General features: G+C 45.1%; 1 protein-coding gene across 2 annotated transcripts in view; it reads left to right on the forward strand.

Annotated features, from left to right (window-relative positions):
- Prorp (protein only RNase P catalytic subunit) overlaps positions 1-19,702 on the forward strand; it is an 84,948-nt gene extending 65,246 nt beyond the window's left edge. For both annotated transcript variants that reach the window (XM_051146243.1, XM_051146254.1), the window contains 3 exons: positions 14,733-14,881; positions 17,335-17,530; positions 19,541-19,702. In XM_051146243.1, the coding sequence (XP_051002200.1) occupies positions 14,733-14,881; positions 17,335-17,530; positions 19,541-19,687 (492 nt within the window). In that variant the 3' untranslated portion in view covers positions 19,688-19,702. The remainder of the gene's footprint in view (positions 1-14,732; positions 14,882-17,334; positions 17,531-19,540) is intronic.
- The last annotated feature ends 259 nt before the right edge of the window (positions 19,703-19,961 follow it).

A 19,961-nucleotide genomic window follows, 5' to 3' on the forward strand; every position in this document is an offset into this window, starting at 1 on the left:
TCTCATACATGAAAATGTAGCTGAATACAGATCTAAATATTTAGAAACAGTATTTTTAAAGAATTTTGGAGACCCTTCTTCAGACGTCCAGAGTTACTCCTTTATTGGCAGGGGGGAGGGGAGCATAGGTTGGGCTGGGCCATGGCACAGGGGATCAGAGAGCAGCTTTAGGATTCAGTTCTCGTTGGTCCACTGAGATCCAGGATGGGATTCAGGTTGTCAGACCCACTCATCAGACACCTCTACCCACCTCAGCAGCCCTTCCAGGGTTGCTCTCAACATGCCCACTTCTTGCTTTCTTGTTTCTTGTTGGTTTTTTTTTGTTTTCTGTTTTCTGTTTGTTTGTTTTTTGTTTTTGTTTTTTTTCTTAGGTTTTGGTCTGGGTTTTCATTTGGCTGGTTGGCTGGCTGGCTGGCTGGCTGGTTTGGGAAGTTGTTTCAGTACTGGAGATTGAACCCAATGCCTTGTACATATTAAGCAAGTATATGCACTACTTAGCTAAATCCCCAGCCCTCCCCCCCCCCCCTTTTAATTTTTAAGGACTTATTTTTTATTTTATTTTATTTTTTGGCTTTTCGAGACAGAGTTTCTCTGTGTAGCCTTGGGTGTCCTGGACTCACTTTGTAAACCAGGCTGGCCTCGAACTCACAGCGATCCACCTGCCTCTGCCTTATTTTTATTTTTCAATTGTGTGTATGTGTGGGTTTGTGCACTTAAGCACCAGATCCTTATAGAAGCCAGAGGAGTTGGATCCCACCTCAGCTGGAGTTGCAGGCAGCTGTAAACCACCTGATGTGGCTGATGTGAGTGCTGAGAACCAAACTCGGGGGACCTGCTCTTACCCACTGAATTAGGTCCCTAAGCCCAGCCCTTATCTTTTCCATGTGAAGCAGGGTCTCACTAAGTTACCCACACTGACTTCGAACTCACTCCATAACCAGACAGACCTTGGTCTCACAGTGGTCCTGCCTCAGTCTCCCCAACAGCTGAGGTTACAGGCCTGTGTCACTGGACCCAGCCTGTGATTTCCATTCTTTAATATGAGATCTGCTTTATTCCCTCTGAAGGCTTTAAGCATCTTTCCCTTGCCTCCTTGACTTTAAAACTTGACAGTAATGTGACTGGTGTGATGTGTTTCCATCCACTGAGTTGGCCCTCCCCCAAAATAATGACCACATAGGCTCCTGTCCCCCACCTCAGCAGGAGCAATGTAGGCTTGAGTTGCCCAGTTCTTCTTTGCTTCCAGTTCTAGAGTCTCTTGGGAGATTGTGTTGACCCTTACTTACCTCTGTGCAGGTTTGGCTTTGTCACATCTGCAAGGTAAATTCCCCCTTGCTCACCTGATTCCAGCTTCCTAAACTAGATTACCTTCGTCTCCCAAGTCTGTGGATTTGTCATTTTAGAAAGTTTTTATTATAATTTTTTTTTTTTAAGTTTGTTTATTTCTATTTATACAGTGCTCTGCCTGCATGTACACCTGCAGGCCAGAAGAGGGCATCACATTATCAATGGTTGTGAGCCACCATGTGGTTGCTGGGAATTGAACTCAGGCAGTGCTCTTAACCTCTGAGCCATCTCTCCAGCCCCCTATTACAGTTTTAAAGGAATTCCAAGTGGGATTAAAATTAGATGTGCGATTGCCTTTTTAACTTGAAATTGCATATTCTCCTGCTCTTACCTGGTATTGCCGCCCGATTGACATGTGTCTCCCACCCCCACTCCAGGCAAAATAACTGGTTAAGAGGTAGAGGGGGCATAAGAAAGAACCCTTGCGTTCTTCTGCTTCTTATTCATGTCTCTTACTGGCTGACCCAAGACATTTTGACATAACAGAGTAGACCTCCTGCCAAAGAACTGTGCTCTTCTCCCTGAGAAAGACCAAGCAGAGAGCTTTTTAGAACGGCTTAGAAGCCATATGTTAAGTGCAAGCTCTTTGTGATTTCTGTATAAGTAGGGCCTCTGACCAGTGTTCTCAGCACTGCTAGCACTTCCTTCGCCATTGTAAGCTGCACACTGACCACAATAAGCTTCTTCTCCAAGGACGTACACAATTCTTTGATACCTCAGGCCTGGAGAGATGGCTCATCTGTTAGGGCTCAGACTGCTTTCCCAGAAGACCCAGGGTCAGTTCCCAGAATCTACATGATGGGTCACAACTGTCTATAACTCCAGCACCAGGGCATTCAACACCTTCTTCTGGCCTCTGTGGGCACTGGACACACATGGTGTACAAACATATGTGCAGGCAAAATACCCATACACACAAAATAAAATAAAAGTATACCCGCGTATACTTAATCTAATAGTCATTAAGTAGCTTCATCTATATAGCTACTGCTGAGGCTCTCAGGGTCATTCCTCTCCTAATGCCTCCATTTGACTCTTTTTGGGTGTGTCTTGGTGCGGCACACACCTTTAATTCTAGCACTTGGGAGACAGAGGCAGGTGAATCGCACTGAGTTCAAGGCCAGCCTGGTCTACAAAGCGAGTCCAGGACAGCCAAGCTTAACACAGAGAAACCCTGTCTCGAAAAACAAAAAAAAAAAAGAAAAAAGATAAAGATAAATAAATAAATAAACTCACCAGCTTTGTTCCACAGTGACTTGTCTGAAATTCTTATCTGTGTTACACAATCAAGATCCTAGATGAAGCAGGGGGTGGTAGCGCAAGCCTTTAATCCCAGCACTCAGGAGGCAGAGGCAGGTAGATCTTTGTAAATTTGAGGCCAGCCTGGTCTACAAAGTGAGTTTCAGGACAGCCAAGGCTACACAGAGAAACCCTGTTTCAAAAAACAAACAAACAAACAAACAAACAAACAAAAACGATCCTCGGTGAATTTAAGCTGAGGCTCTAAGAGGGGCTCCAGATTCATCAGCCATGACACTGAGTTGCATTCCTGTACGTCATTCTTTACTTAACTCCATTTTTTTTCTTTCTATTAGAAGAAGGAGTTTATTCTATCTAAGTTCACTGGGTTAGACTATTAATGACAGTTAACATTTATTGGGTAAATTTTCATATGTTTTGTAGCCACGTGCATTGTCTACGATAGTACTCATTCATGATAAATAATTATTTCCGTTTTACCAACAATGAGACATCGGAGGCACAAGGAAGAAATGTGGCTTTCTCATTTGATAGACTTTGTACATCATGGGACCAGAATTTTATTTATTTATTTATTTATTTTTGTTTTTGTTTTTGTTTTTTTTTTTTAAGACAGGGTTTCTCTGTGCAGCCTTGGCTTTCCTGGACTCACTCTGTAGATCAGGCTGGCCTCGAACTCATGGTGATCCATCTGCCTCTCTCTGTCTTTGCCTCCTGAGTGCTGGGATTAAAGGCGTGTGCCATCATGACTGGCTGGGAACCAGAATTTGAACCCAGGCAAGCTGGTATCACAGCTTGTGTCTTCGTTACTATTGCTATATTATTAAATAGTAGATACCAAGTGGAAAAGTCACTTCCATGTGTCTCTCATCTCAATGTAAAAGCCCTCCTGTTAGCATTCGGTTGAGATAGCTACTGGAGAAATATGAGGTGGTTTTTATGTAATCAGGTCTTTCATACATTTGAACAGACCAAGAGTGTTCAGAGTGTTCAGAGAACACAGTCAGTAACCACTGTGTACACTGTCGGGAGGCCTTGTAATTACACCGAAGGTGTGTGGACTGGTGCAGCTGGGGAGGCCACACAGATCTTCAAAGATTCTCTTTTAACCAGTAATCAGTGTCCTAGGAATCTTTAGTATTCACATACTTTCCTAGAGGGATAAAAAGTATTCCCATATCTGGGATTGGATCTAGAACTCTGTGGAAGACTTTAAAAATTAAATTTATTTTTAGCTTTTTGAGACAGGCTCTTACTATGTAGCTCTGGCTGTCCCAGAACTCACATTGTAGACCAGTGTCGACCTCAGCTCACAGAGCTCTCTCTGCCTCTATCTCCTGAATGCTGTGTTTAAAGGCCTGCACCACTACACCTAGCTACTGATTTATTTTATGCACACAGATGTCTGATGCGTATACCCACAGGGGAGTCTGGACCTGGAGTGACAGCCGTTGTGAGCTGCCATGTAGCTGCTAGGAACTGAACCCAAGTTCTCTGGAAGAGTAGTCAGTGCTCTTAAGATCTAAGCCACTTCTCCAGCCTTTGTGGAAAATTTTATAAACCCTTTGAGGGTGAGATTTGTATGCATCAGAATAAGTTAGGTCAATATTACTAAAACTAATTTTTAGTATTCCAAATCCCTACTTTCTCTTGCCTTGCAGAGTAAAGGAGACACAGATATTGTAGACGCACTAAAGACAAACACTGCGTATAAATATTCAGAAAAAAGTCACACTGTGAGTCAAGAGCCAAATCTGTCTTCTAAACATCTCTGGGTCTCATAGCCGGGATCCACCGAGACTGACGATTTGATTATTTCTAAAAGGTTAGCTTGCTGTGTGGGTGCTAGTGGTATCAGAGCAGACAGAGGTGTTCAGGAAACACATCCCACACTGGGCAGGATGTGCCCAAGGCTGGGATGGCATTTCTCTTCCTCAATAGAATTGTTTCATTAACTGAGGACAAGATGAGGTCATTGAAATCTCCCTAAAATACCAAAGACTGACAAACACAGGGTGAGTCTTAAAGCAGTGGGATCATTCTGACATCAGAATGAGGTAATACGATACAGTGTACGTACATCCCCCAGACATTTAAAGAGCTCTACAGAGTTGTCTCTGAGTAACTTTAAATTTGCTTATAGAGATGGAGGTAGAACTCTGCCTCTTTCCAGCCTCAACCTCTCCCCTCTGGAACTACCCCATCAGACACACAAGCCTGTGGCGTTTGCATGCCTTCTTCCTGCTTGCCCCAGGCTCTGCTTCTTTCCTTCCAATAGTCCCATTGTCATTGAGTGCTAATCTCTCTCTTCCATGGCATATAAAGTTTGGACAAAACAGCATTATTAATCTGTTTTTAAAAAATAGTTGGGCCAGGCAGTGGTGGCACAAGCCTTTAATTCCAGCACTCCGGAGGCAGTTGGATCTTTGTGAGTTCGAGGCCAGCCTGGTCTACAAAGTGAATCCAGGACAGCCAAAGCTACACAGAGAAACCCTGTCTCAAAAAAACTTTTTTTTAAAAAGGACTGGAGAAGTGGCTCAGCCTTTAGGAGCAGTGCACTGGCTGCTCTTTCTGAGGACACAAGTCTGATTCCTAGAACCCACATGATGGCTCAAAACTGAATACAACTCTAGTTCCAGGGGAATCTGACTCTCTCTTCTGGCCTGCATGGGCACCAGGCACACACAAGTGGTGCATAGACAAACATGCAGGCAAAACACCCATACCAAAAAACAAAAACAAAAACAAAAACAAAAAAAATCCTCCTGTCAGTTTAAAACTGAGGCCAAAACAGCATCAACTGAACAGCAGGCAAAGAAAGAAAGAAAAAGAAAAAAAAAACAAAAAACTGATACGAATATTTGAAACCAGAAGCCTCAGTCCACAGTCTAAAAAGGTTTCCTGCACCCTTTCCATGGTGGTATTTTGAGCAGCACACAGAAAAATGTTGGATGTTATAGTCACTTTGAGAAATACAGAGTCATTGTCTCTAGCATCCTCTTCCCAAGATTTAGCTCAGTAGTAAAATGAGAAGAGTCAAGTCAGGGCAAAGAAAGTGGATAATCAGCAGAGGGTAGCCAGACCGCAGAAACTAGTAGAAAACACCACGTGCTTCAGTGTAAGTTACAACTTCACTGTCTCCTCTGCTGCAAGCAACGTAGAGAGCGAGCGTGTTGGCTCCAGGCATGTTGGTGGCCTTGCACTGCCTCCTGAGGGTTCTTCATTTCCCGTTGTCCTTGCAATGGTGCGTTCATGTTCTCTTAGTTTGTGAGAAACAGTTATCGAAATGAACGACTGCCCCTGAAAGAATCTGTTTATTTTTATTCTCATCTGACTTAACTCCTTGAAATATCCTGAAATCTACCCTGGTTTGAATAGAAACACCACTCCACCCAATCTCTGCCACTACGCAGTGCCGCCAGCCAGGGTACCATGAGGCTGGCTTCACTGAATCCGTCACATAGAAAACGGTGAAGCATTTCCTGGCTTCAGTCTCCCAAAGAGCTGTGTAACTGGTATTAGAAAGTGCTATTCCTTTCTGCCGGAAGTGTCTGTAGGCTGTTTGTGGCGGCTTTAAGAACCTCTGTTGTTTGTGGTGCTTTAATTGTCTCCTTTTATAAATAACTAAGACATTCTCTTTAACCATGGGGTCTATTTAAAATTAGCTTGCTTACCTTTGACAGCTCAATCAGGTCACAGGCTGCATCCTGTTACATCCTCCTTAGTGTGCACACTCTCAGGGTTTTATCTGAGAAAAAACAGACCTTTACACCTTAGGCATAATCTCAAAAGGAGCAGGGAGGGCTTAGATCTACAAAATAAATGATGCCTTGCTCCTCAAACACTCCACCCAGTCCCAATTTGCACTAATAACAGCTGCAGCCCATTTTGGGTGAGAATGGTTTCCACTGAACCTAGCTTCCCTTTCACCCCTGATTCTGAAAAGAAAGAGAAAAGTACTGAGTTCAAGACTCTGAGCTTCCAATGACTCTAAAAGAGCGGTTTACATGCCTTCATTTCCCACAGGGCACGGCAGTGACAGAAACTGCCAGGGAATGCTACTGCCTGCATTATCCAAGGGACCCTGGGCCCTAACAAGAGGGGTAGGATTGGGTGTACCTCCTGGCCAAAGCAGACATGATGTACAGCGTTCCTCACTGCCCTCTCCCTCAGCACTAGTTCATGAAGCAGAGAACTCTTAAGATGATGTCCTTCAGCGCTGACATATAGCCTTCTGACATCAAATACACACTGTTTGCTCCATAAAGCCACGAAAATGTGGTGCCACAGAGAACTTGCCCCGAGAACTGCGCAATTGTAAGATCCTCTCTCTAGGGCTGGAGAGACGGCTCAGCAGTAACAGTTTGCAACTGCCTTTATCCCTAGTTAGTTACAGGGGATCCAACACCCTCTTCTGCCCTCCACAGGCCCTTGTGTGACCATGGTGCACATGAACTCATGTAGAACCAACATGCAAAAAATAATAAACAAACAAACAAACAAGGTACAAAAAGATCCTTTCTCTACATTACCACACGGGAACACCCTGAATAAGTCCCACATTTCTCTTTACTTCCTTTTTCTTTCTTTTCTTTTCTTTTTCTTTCTTTCTTTTTTTTTTGTTTTTTGTTTTTTGTTGTTGTTGTTGTTGTTGTTGTTTTTGGGTGTGTGTGTGTGTGTGTGTGTGTGAGAGAGAGAGAGAGAGAGAGAGACAGGGTTTCTCTGTGTAGCTTTGGCTGTCCTGGACTCGCTTTGTAGACCAGACTAGCCTCAAACTCACAGATTCGCCTGCCTCTGCCTCCCGCGTGCTGAGAACTTCCTTATTCTTAAATGAGAAAACACTATTGACTTCCTTTATAATTTGCTATAAGAGATAGTAAAAAATTATGAAAGATTATTTCATCTTTGCATATGAAGAAATTTTATGTAAATGATGTAACTTTATCGTTGTGTTAATGATGGCATGATAACATTTTATAACACAAGGTTAATGGGGGCGAGGAGGAGAGGCATAAGTGAAGAGTGAAGATATTTTATTCATTTTACAAATAAAGATATATCAACAAATAAATAAATAAAGGAATTTGGAATTCCTGGGGCCAGAACCCCAAACCATCAGTCCTGCGCTGACATAAATTTGGAATCCTGTGCTCAGTTGCTCATAGTAAGTAAGAAGAGTAACCCTGGGTGACTGATGCCTCCATTATAATCCCTCCTGAAAGCCTCCTCACCAGGCCTAGTGTGGGACTGAGCACTTTCCCGACACCCTCAGGGAGGATGCCTGTTCCTGCCAACATTGCTGGCCTCTCACCACACCTGGGCCTCATCTTGTCCTGTTCTCTACATATCTGCAGCCATAGAAAGTCCTGTGTCCTGTGTCTAGGCCACAGAAAAAAGCTGCTGGGAGAAGGACCATTTTCTACATGTCCAGCGCACACACACCCTCTCTTTGCTGGTCTAGTCCATCCTCACGCTCCCTCCATGTTAGCGCAAGAGGCGCTGTTCTTTCCCTATGCCTGGATTCTTCCTCAGGAGCCCTCTTCCAACAAGTTATTTCTCTGTGCCTGCTGTCTTCAGCTTTTACCCTTGCTACTGTCTTTTCCTGATCAAATATTCTCAAGCCTTTGCCTTTAAGGCAGTTGGAGGTGTGCAGGATAGAGGTTGGGGGGTCGCAGTATGAGGGTAGGGGTGAGGGGGTGCATGCGTGCACGTGCAAGCGAGTGGGGACAGGGTTTGAAGAGGCCACACCACGTGGTCTGAATGAAGAGCAGAACTGACTGTTTGCTCAGCAAAACAGCTAATAAGTCCACATGTGCTGTGCTCAAAAACAATCTGAGCCTTATAAAGGGGCCAGAGAAGCAACTAGGCTAAGTACTGTGTGCTACGGGGCCTCAAATTGCTTATATGCATTTGCAGACCACGTGGCCCTGGTGTGGACCATCTGCAGCCCTGCCCCCTCCCCCCATTTCTCCCAGGATTCTCTGGTTGGCCCCTCCTCCTCCTGTTCCATGAGAGCTCTTCTACTTTCTCCTCCCAGCACAATCCTCATTTGATCCCAAACCTAAAGCTTCCTATTGGCTGCCTACCAGACACTTCTAGCCCAGGGACATCAAAGGTTCTTCCCCTCAAGACCCTGCCTGGGAGCCACTGTCTATCCAGCGGTCCAAGGCTTGCTTACTTTGTCCTTTTTATTTCCTACCTCCAGTCACTGACTGCTCCCCTCTGCCCTTTCCAGCTGTGCGGCCAGCTGCCTCCTTGTTTCCTGCCTCCTTGTTTCCTGCCTGCTTGCTGCAGGAGCCGCCCAGTAACTCCCCTCTCCCACCTCCATTCCGGCACAGTCTTCTTGCTGTTCAGAATTTTGCCACCTATAGTGATAGTCTCTGTTTGTCTCCTCAGCTGTGTTCAGGCAAGCAAAGACCCTGGGATGGAGGCCTGTATGGCCATTGCACCGTCATTTTAGGCATTCTCACGTCCCCCTCCTGAACCTCTGCCTGAGCCGAGTCTGCTCTTACATTTCCTGGAACTCAACATGATGCTGGTCTTTTGAGCACGCTGCTCCTTGTCCTTGGAAACCCCCATTCCTTGCCTGAGTAATTTGTCTGGAACCTCAGCTGGGCTCAGTGGAGATATCCCTCACCACTTTCTTCTCCTTGAGTGTGACTGACTTGCCCTGTCTTCCCTCCCGGCAGTTAGTACGCTGTGTTAGTCATTCAGGAGTAATGTCTTTAAGGCTAGGAGACAGTTGCCCTTAGATCTGCATGCCCAACGAACGGTTTCCACCCAGGAATTACAGAGAAAGTTCCCATTAACGCTGATGAATGAGCTGGCCTGTCCACCATTAACACCATGCTTTGAAACACACGCACAGGCATGCCACAGAGTGAAATATTTTGCATCCAAACTGGTTTCTTTTCTCTTTTGTTTTTGTTTTTCAAGACAGGGTTTCTCTGTGTAGCCCTGGCTGTCCTGGACTCCCTTTGTAGACCAGGCTGGCCTCGAACTCACAGCGATCCACCTGCCTCTGCCTCCCTGAGTGCTGGGATTACAGCATGCACCACCACAATCCAACTTAGTCAATTTATTTTTTAAAGACATTAAAAGAACATGGACAGGAACTACATTTGCTATTTAGGACACTCATGGCCTGACCTTTGCTTCCCTCCTGCATGCAGCCAGCCCTCAATTTCCCAGCCCTCCATTTCCCATGCCTGAACATCTCCATGCACAGCTAATTCTAACACACGAGGCTCTGCCAGTTGTATTTTTGCCTGCACTCAGAAACTATTTTTAAGCAGTTTTATGCCAAAAGTAGCTTTGTGATTTGTGAGTTTATTTTTTAATTTAGTACACATTTCTATAGAAGGTAAAAAAAAAAAAAAATCAAGGTGAAAGCCACACCAGGTGTACTTACACCAGTGCTGCCCTCCAGTGTGTTCTCGCTCTTCCGGTGTGATTCTTCCTAGAGACTTACTCCTTCATTGTCTTATGGACCATGGTGAAATAGTAGGGAACAGAAAACAGAAATCCACAATCAAAAGTGTGTTCCTTTTAGTTAGTGTGAAATTGGATTATTTTGTTTTTAACATAGAATTGATTTAAAAACAAAAAACAAAAAACCTCAGCTCTACCAACCTCCATGGGCTTTTTTTTGTTTTGTTTTGGGTTTTTTTTTTTTTGTTGTTGTTGTTGTTGTTTGGTTGGTTGGTTGAGTTTTCTGTTGGTGGTGTTAGAGATGGTTTTGAGACAGCCCTGGCTGGCCTAGAACTCACAGAGATCCTCTTGTCTCTGCCTCCCAGTGTGAGTTAGTCACCACACCCAGCTTGTGTATTCTTCTTAACAGTCACTGTTCCTACAGTGTTCATCAGAGTTTCACTGATGTCCTCACCGTCTACCGATCTCCGGGGACACTGCCTCTTGAGTCATTTGCCCAGAGAGAGCAGCCTTCATTGTGCCTTTATTGTCTGTGCACATTGGTGTTTCTGTGTTGACAGCTTCTTCAGCTTTAAGTCTGGAATAAATGAGGCAGAAACCTCAAGCCAAGTAGAGTGGTTCAGTTGTGTAGTCCTAGCACAAGGCCAGCTTCATCTATAAAGCAGATTTGAGACTAACCAATGTCTTCTTAAAATGTTTGGGGGGGATGTGTGCTTGTGCGTGCGTGCGTGCGTGCGTGTGTGTATGTGTGTGTGCGCGCGCGCTCGCAAGGACATGAGTGCAGGTTCCTGGAGGCTAGAGGCCTTGGATCCCCTGGATCTGGAGTTACAGGGTGTTGTGAGTCACCTGACGTGGGTGCTGGGAACCCAGTGCAGGTCCTCAGGAAAAGCATCAAGTGCTCTTAGCTGCCTCCACATATAACTTCTCCAGCTCTCACAGCCTTTTCTTTCTTTCTGGTTTGCTCATCTCCATCCCTCACATCGCCTCCTCCTTTATGCCTCCGCTCACTGCTTCCCTTCCTCCCCAAACATTTCTACTTCTACTTTTGTGTCACTGTGTGTTTGTACTGTCATCCTCCCGGCTGTGTTAGGTTTTGTCATATTGCCCCTCCCCTCACTAGCTATTATAATACAGTGTATCGATACTACTATATTTAGCTGCTTCAGCTAGGAACAGTAATTAATTGCTATACACAGCTACAGCTCCAGTCCCAGGTCGGTTTGCTTTGCTTGGCTTTGAGACAGGGTCTGTTTGTACAGCCCAGGCTAGCCCAGGACTAGCAATGCTTGTGCCTCGGCTTCTTCAGTACTTGGATTACAAGCATGCACCATCACACCTGGCTCAGTTTTATTTTTGAGCAAACATACAATTAAGTTAAATTTTCTTTTCCTTTACTATTCTGGGTATGCCCATGACTTTGAGCCAGCCCACTAAGTCCAGCTTGCAATTTGCTGAAGAGGCTTTTCTTTTCTTTCTTTCTTTCTTTTTTTTTTTTTTTTTTTGTTTGTTTGTTTGTTTTGTTTTTTGAGACAGGGTTTCTCTGTGTAGTCTTGGCTGTCCTAGACTCGCTTTGTAGACCAGGCCTCGAACTCACAGTGATCTGCCTGCCTCTGCCTCCTGAGTGCTGAGAATAAAGGTGTGCGCCACCACGCCCGGCCTTGCAGAGGCTTTTCACAGCCAGACTGTCTTAAGTTTTCAGGTTACCTTTATTCTACCCAGCCATCTTTAAAAAAATAATAATAAAATAAATTTTAAGAACTGTCTTTTACTGTCATTGGTTTTAAAAAGAAAAAAAAAAGTTAGAGACCTCTCCACCACAAGATGGTGCCACAGAGCAACTGAAGCTATGTTTTTTTCTCTTCCTTAATAATTTCTAATTTAGTGAACTTGGGGTACCTTCTCTGAGTCGGAGCCTGGCTGTGAAGACTTGGTTGAGTTTTTCTTTAGACCATGTCTTCCAGAGTCAAACAGTGTGGGACTATGCTGTTTGATCCTGGTGCACCAGCAAGCCAGCCTAGCCTGTGTCATAATTGTAATCGGGACAGGCTCTCTCTGGGTTGCTGGGGCAGGCTGGGGTTAGAGGCATGCAGCACTCTCTCTGGGCCGCTCAGGCAGGCTGGGGTTAGAGGCATGCAGCACCTGGGCTTCAACGTGTGCTCCCACATGTTTAATATATTTTTTGTAATAACTTTATGCTGATTCTTACAGAAAAAATTTAAAGTAATTGTCATCCCTATAAGTGAGTCCGATTTCTACTTTGAATCTATGTTCATAGAAAATAATCTATAGTTTCTGCATAGCTCTAAATAAATGGAGAACCCAGGAGGTGCCACCTACACCTAATAGCCTGAGCTCAGTCCCTGGAACTTACATGGTGGAAAGAGAATCACTTCTTACAAGTTGTCCTCTGATCTCTGTGCAGATCAGAGGCGTGCGTGTGCCTCTGCCCCCCCACCCCCCACGCGAAAAGTTAAATACAGCCCTGCACGGTGACGCATGCCTATGAAGCCGCTACTTGGAAGGTGGAGTCAGAAAAATAGTGAGTTTAAGTTCAACCTGCATAACTTATCAAGATCCCATCTCAGAGTAAATAAAGTAAACGCCATAGGCATGGTATAAAATCTACAATTCCAGCACTCTTATTCTTACTCCCAGCTGAGGTTGGAAGTACCAGGCCAGCAAGGGCTTCATAGCAAGACTCTGTCTCTAAAGCACCATGTACATTCACACACATATGAACATTCATGCGCACGCGCACACACACACACACACAGAATAAGTGCATTCTGAAAGAAAGACACTCTTAATGTCTTTTGAGGTATTTAAATTCATGAATCATACTTTTTTGTATCATCTTCATTATTGTTGCTGTTGGTCTTGTGATACAGAATCTCTCTGTGTAGCCCAAGCTGGCCTGAAACTCACATAGTCCAGTCTGGACTTGAACTGCGAAGGTCAGCTGAGTGCTGGGGTTGCAGGCATGGGCTAACATGCCTGGTTCTTGATGTTAGGCATACTTTTCAGCTAATCAGAACCTGCTTATTAACCATCAACTATATGTACAGTCGTGCGCCACCACGCCCGGCAATTCTGGCATTCTTTTTTGCTTGTACGTTAACTCATTCAGTGGACAAATACCCATTTGTTTTCATTCTAGAGTTGGAAGGTAGGGAACAATAAAACCAACTAGAGTAGGATGGACAAAAATCCAGGGTAAACATAAAATATGCCAATATACAGTATAGACAAGAACGGAGCGCTTCCCTTCCAGGAGCTTTGGCGCTGTGTGGGAATAGTGCCCCTCCCCCATCCTTAACTGTTGTGTTATGTTTGGGAGGTTTGTTGTTGTTATTGTTTTCATTTTTGTTTTAGACAGGATCTTGCTGTGTAGCTTAGGCTGACCTCAACTACTGATTTTCCTGCCGCAGCCTCCATAGTACTGGGATTTTAGGCAGGTGTTACCACACTTGATAAATACCACCTTGGCAACCACCAGTTCAGTTCCCAGTCCCTGACAGCTGTCCTCTGACCTGCACGTGTTTGCTGTGGGAAATACCCCACCAGTAATAATAATAATAATAATAATAATAACAACAACAACAATAATAATAATAGTAATAATAATAATAATAAAGTCTCCAGACAGGCTTGCTGGCACATATCTTTAATCCCAGCAACCAGGAGCCAGAGGCAGGTGGATCTCTGTGAGTTTGAGACCAGCCTGGTCTACAAAGCAAGTCCAGGACAGCCAGGGCTCTGTTACACAGAGAAACCCTTTCTTGAGGAAAAAAAAAAAGAAAGAAAGAAAGAAAGTTAAAAATAATGCCAGACGGTAGTGGCGCACGCCTTTAATCCCAGCACCCAGGAGGCAGGTGAATCTCTAAGTTCAAAGCCAGTCTGGTCTACAAAGTGAGTTTCAGGGCAACCAAGGCTACACAGAGAAACCCTGTCTCAAAAGAAAAAGGAAAGAAAGAAAGAAAGAAGAGAAAAAAGTTTTAAAAGTATATAATTTTTAGTTTGGGGGATTTTTTGCTTCAAAGTTGGGTAGTTAGGAGCTGGAGAGATAGCTTAGTGGTTGAGAGCACTGGCAACTCTTTTAGAGGTCCTGAGTACCCACATGGCAGCTCACAACTGTCTGTAACTCCAGTTCCAGAGGATCCAACACCCTCTCACAGAAATACATGCAGGCAAAAAGACCAATGCAAATAAAATAAAATAAATTCTTTTTAAAACTTGGGTAGTTACTCCTTGCCCCGTCACTGTCTCAGAGAGCTCTAAAGGGTTGTTTAAAAACAACTGAATTTAACTAAACTAGTCTGTCTTTAGAAACCAACACCTGGAATCAGTGTAGCTTGACCTCGGCAGGGCTTAAGCGTTCATTTATAAACTGGCCATGGTGGTGCTTGCCTATAATCTCAGAGCTCAGGAAATAGAGGCGTGAGGGCCAAATGTTCAAGGTCACCCTTGACTTCATAACTGGAAGCCAGCCTGGACTACTTGAGAGCTGTTGTTAAACCAACAAACAGCAATGAAGAAGACATTAATTCTCTTTAAATCTCAGGCTTTGAGAGACAGAAAATTATTAAGAGCCATTCTCTTCCCACTAGGAAGAGACTCACCTACAGGGACCCGCTGGAAGAGCCTGCCTGGTTATTTGAGCTTTTTTTGTTTCACTGACTCTTTGTGTTTCTTAGCTCCTGGCTGTCGTTTCTCAACTAGCCCAGCAGAATCTACGACTGCTGGTCCTGGGCCGGAAGCACATGCTAAGACCAAGTTCCCAGTGGAGGAAGGATGAGATGGAACAGGTGCAGAAGCAAGCCCACTGCTTCTTTGCTGATAACATGTGAGTATCGGAGGCAGCGGGTGGCTCAGATGAGTTCCTGATCGTCTACTTACCGCTTACCTATCCTCTCATTTAGAGATGCATGCCTTTGTGTATGCAGCCTCATTTAAAACAAAAACAAAAATAGATTGGAGGGAGCTTACAAAATTGCAGCGTCTACAGTCGAACAAACATACAGATGAGGAAATTGGCCTGAGGAAAGTAGGTCGGGAGTGAGGCTGTTAGGCGGACTGCACGCCATGAACTCCTGAGCTCATCACTGAGCAGACGCCCACCAAATGTGAGTGCAGTGCTTGTTTCTAGTGACTGTGACAAAGCCCTGTGCTTCTCGCCCTGACAGAAGCAAGCAAGCAGATAGCCTCCTTGTGGCCAGGGATCCGTGCTATGGAAGGATTCCTCGCCTCACAGCACCTCCCTCATACAGGGGCAGCAGAGAGTCCAAGGTCCTGGCACAGGACTTAGCTGGACACGGGTAAAGAAAAGTAAGAAGGACCATGTGGGTGGGTCAGGACAGCCGCCAGGAAAGTAGCCTTTTGGCTGAGGATGCAGTTCGGTTGGTAGAAAGCTTGCCTGGCCTGCTGGAAGCTCTGAGTTCTATCCATTCCCGGCCCCACACAAAACTAGCTGTGGACCAGCCCTGTGAGGGAAGACCATTCAAGTTCAAAGTCATTCTCTGCTATACAAAGGCCACCCTGGGGTGCTTGAGGCTCTGTCCAGAAAGGGGGAAAGAAAAGGAAGGGAAAGGGAGGGGAGAGCAGGAAAGAGGGAAGGGAAGGGATGGAAAAGATGTCTGAAAGTCAGCGAGAAGGAGGGACCATATTACAGAGGCCCTCACAAAGGGCCTGGATTTATTTCGATAGAAAATTGCTGTTGAGCTCCAGCGTCCTGGCGAGCCAGAGGAGCATGGGAAGCAGGGTTAGTGACACAGTGTGCAGTTCATAGACAGAAAGCAGCTCTGCAGGATGACTGTACGTGCAAACCCTCTGTGTTCACAGCCGTTCATGCCCACACTAGCACATGCTCATCTGCAGCCTCGCCTAGCTATCGCTTTGCAGTGTGTGTGCCTTAGTCCTAAGCTTAGTGCTCAGTAGTTCAGAGATGAAAACGTCAACATTTTTGGGGGATCCCAGAAGGAATTTAGTCTTCAAAAGGTAAAATGGCTCTTGACACATGAAGCATGAGGCCAATTCCTTGAGGAGGCATTGCCATTGGTTCAAGAGCAAAAGTCTTGATCCTCTTGATGTCACTCATGCAGTGTTGGCAAGCATCGGGGTGTAGGCTTGTTTCAGACCGTGGGCCTGCTGTTTCCTACCTGGGAAGGCGTTCACTCCATGTAAAGGAGATAATAGTTACAACGCCTGACATCCGGCACCAAGCTCATGGACAGCCAGTATGTTCATTGCTGTCACTGCTGCTGTTTTTCTTATGGAAAGGAATGGGATAGACCATGTGCTGTAACCCAGAAGTGGGAGTTGGCCTTGCTGCCTACTTTGAGGCCTGCACATCGGCCTGTACTCAGGGTGTCTGCTGCAGTTCTAAGCTCTGTCATAAAGACTGACCCACTGGTGCCTCTGGACTTAAATATCTATATATTTAGTGTTAACTTGTATTCTCCACTAATGTACCAAACATTTCAGACATAAATAGAGCGGTGTAGTGAATCCCCATAATCCCCCTGTAAATGTGGCCTGCGCTAACATGCCACTCCTCTTCTTCCATATAAAACTCCCACATCTTTAATCACACCTTTAATCCCAGCGCTCGGGAAGGCAGAGGCAGGCGTATCTCTATGAGTTTGAGGCCAGCCTGCTCTACAAAGTGAGTCCAGGACAGCCAGGACTATACAAGGAATCTTAGGAAAGAAAGAAAGAAAGAAAGAAACTAACAAACAAAGAAACAAAGAGAAGAAGAAAAACAAATTATTGTTGTGGGGGGATTAAGATTTTTGTTTTAGCCAGGTGTGGCAGCCACACCTTAATCCTAGCACTCGGGAGGCAGAGTCAGGCAGATTGCTGTGAGTTCGGGACTAGCCTGGTCTACAAAATGAGTCCAAGACAGCCACGGCTACACAAAATGACCCTGTCTCGAAAAACCAAAACAAACAAACAAACAAACAAACAAACAAAAATAAAAGATTTGTGCTTTGCTTTTTGTTTGTTTGTTTGTTTGTTTGTTGGTTGGTTTTGAGAAGGTCACAACAATCTGTAGTCCAAGCTGGCCTGAAAGTTTTTACTCCCCAGGCATTGGCAGCCCCTTCCCCTCAGCTTTCCATTGCACTTTTGGTAGTGTCATCAACTAAGGACTCCAAGTGCTTTGTGGGGGGTCACTCGGATCCCCTCTGTCAAGAAATCAGAGGCACCTCCAAGGAAAGTCCAAGTACAGGGAAAGGGATGGTGGAGAGTCACCCTGCCTCCTGGAGCATGTCACTGTGTTCTGCCTTCTCCCTGCTGCAGCTCGCAGGACGATCCCTTCCTCCTGTACGCCACTCTGAACTCAGGCAACCACTGCAAGTTTATCACCAAAGACCTGCTGCGGGACCACAAGGCCTGCCTGCCCGATGCCCGCACCCAGCGCCTGTTCTTCAAGTGGCAGCAGGGACACCAGCTGGCAATCGTGAAAGGGTTTCTAAGATCAAAACTAACTTTCCAGGTATGGAATCTGTTCTCTAAGTGATGCTAACAGAGTCGTGTCTAAAGAAAGAGCCATAGTTCTTTAAATGTCACCAGTTGAAATTCTAAATACTTTGCTTTTGTTTTACCTTGGCATTTGGTAGCTACCAGTTCCCAGAAACAGCGTTTGTCAGGGCAAAAGTATTCATAGGCCAACCCCAAATTGTTTGATGTATTAAAATATCTGGAGTGTCATGATTGTGCCTGAAACTGTGCTTTCACCTACACTTAGGTCCTCATGTGTTTCCATATCCCTGTTTACTTGAATAGCTTGAAATTTCTTATCCTGTCATACTTTTCCTTTTAAGCAACTGCTCCTGTTGTATAACTTAAATTACATTTGTTTGTAATTGTGTGTGTGCACACGCGTGTGTGTGCGTGCACACCTACTATACCACAGCTCGTGAACAGCTGTCCAAAGACCACTTCAAGGTGCCACTTCTCCTTCTACCATGAGCATCCGCACTTTAATCCCATGAGCCATCACTCAATCCTATTTTATTTTATCTAGAGGAGGGGTCTCATTGACACAAAAACATAACTCTTGCCTCAAAGAGAATAAGAACATAGTTTATTTGGGGGCCAAATATTAATGACCATGGCCCAATAACACAGACTTAGTTATCTTGGATTTTGTGTTAATGTGGTAACAGGTTTATCAAGTTATATTGTAACAGAACAAAGAAAATCAAGACACTTTTCAAATACTTGGGTAGAAACATAAGGGAGCTAGGTCACAGAAAGCAGGGGCACCTCAGGTATAGGCCTCAGCTGCTATCTAATGGCTTTTTCAGCCTTTTGGTTGGTGTAAGCTGGGGATCTGTTTGTACATTTGTGACAAATATATTAGGTGACATTCAGAAGGCAGTGATTAAGAGGGTTAAAGATGACTCAGGAGAGTCTGGCTCTGGATTTATAACAGTCTAACCTTTCCGCATCATTCAATTTGGATTAGCTCATCAGCCTAGTTGCAGCTTCTTTCTAGGCACTCTTGCTTATGGTCTGTTATGTAGCCCTGGCTCACTACTATATAGACCAGGCTGGCCTGAAACACATGTCCGTCATCCTGTCTCGGCTTCCTAAGTCAGACTACATGCCCAGCTCACTTTTCCGGTATAATGTATTCCATGTCAGTCTCCACTGGGTTGTCCTTTGATTCTAGTGTAGACAGCATAGTTCACGGATGCCTCGTATTAAAACAAAGGAGAAAAAAAACAAAACCAAAAACAAAGGAGCAAAATCCAAAGGAGAATTATTACAGGGAAATATAGTGGCCTATACCCAGGGCTGGTGCGATGATGTGTTGGTGCAATGTATCATGCTTCAGTTAGACAGCGGGACTAAATTCAAGAGATCTGTTATACCGTGTGCTGTGACTATAGTTAATAACAATTTATTGGGCAGGCACACACCTTTCATCCCAGCACTTGGGAGGCAGAGGTAGGCGGATACTGTACCATATAACTCCTGACACTCCTATAGTGAGCCCTTAACCTTACAATGAAAGCCCTCTCTTACATTTTTTATTTTGCTTACTGTTGTGGGGGCTGGAGAGACGACGGGTCAGTGGTTAGTGCTTTCTGAGTTCAGATCCCTGTGCTCTTAACAAGCTGCGTGTGTCCTTGCACACACCTGTGTCCTCAGCACTGTGGAGTCGAGACAGGAAGGTTGCTGGGGTTTGCTAGCTGCCAGCCTAGCCAAAACAAACAAACAAACAAACAAAACCCAACGGAATAGTGTGGAAAGTGGTAGAAGAGGATGCAGTGTCCAGCCCTGGCTTCTGTGTATGCACAGACATGTGCATTGGTTACATACACATGCATACACCACACACAGAGATACACAAAGGAAGGAAGGAAGGGAGGAAGGAAGGAAGGAAATCCAGTGTCAGATAAAACACAGCACCCCTGCAAAGAAGCAGGAAGGACTGGGGGAAGACTCGGAACCCTTCGCTGCTGTCCTCACCATTTGGCTGTCTTTGATTCGTCAGCACATTCTCAGCTATGACACCGTGGTGCAGACAACTGGAGACTCCTGGCACATCCCTTATGATGAAGACCTGGTGCAGAGATACTCCTATGAAGTGCCAACCAAATGGCTGTGCCTCCAGAGAACGCAGGCGCCTGCCCCCTGCTAAGTTGGTCCTGGCTGGTAGCAGAGCTCTTACATGATGCATGCTAATTTTGGGCATGACCTCTGTCCTGGAAATAAAAAGGGTTTAATAACACTGTTTGTTTTAGTTGGTTGGTTTGCGGCATCAGGTTGATTTTTAGCTTTCTTTGCTTTGCTTATGAGACGGGTTCTTCTGCCTCCATCCTCCTGCTTTTACTTCCGGAATGCTGAGATTCCAGGCATGGGCCACTGCCTGCTGTGTGCAGGGAGGAGACGGGGCATGGGCTTCGTGTAGGCAA

The sequence above is a fragment of the Acomys russatus genome, chromosome 1 (assembly GCF_903995435.1).
Source record: "Acomys russatus chromosome 1, mAcoRus1.1, whole genome shotgun sequence".
Lineage (NCBI taxonomy): Eukaryota > Metazoa > Chordata > Mammalia > Rodentia > Muridae > Acomys > Acomys russatus.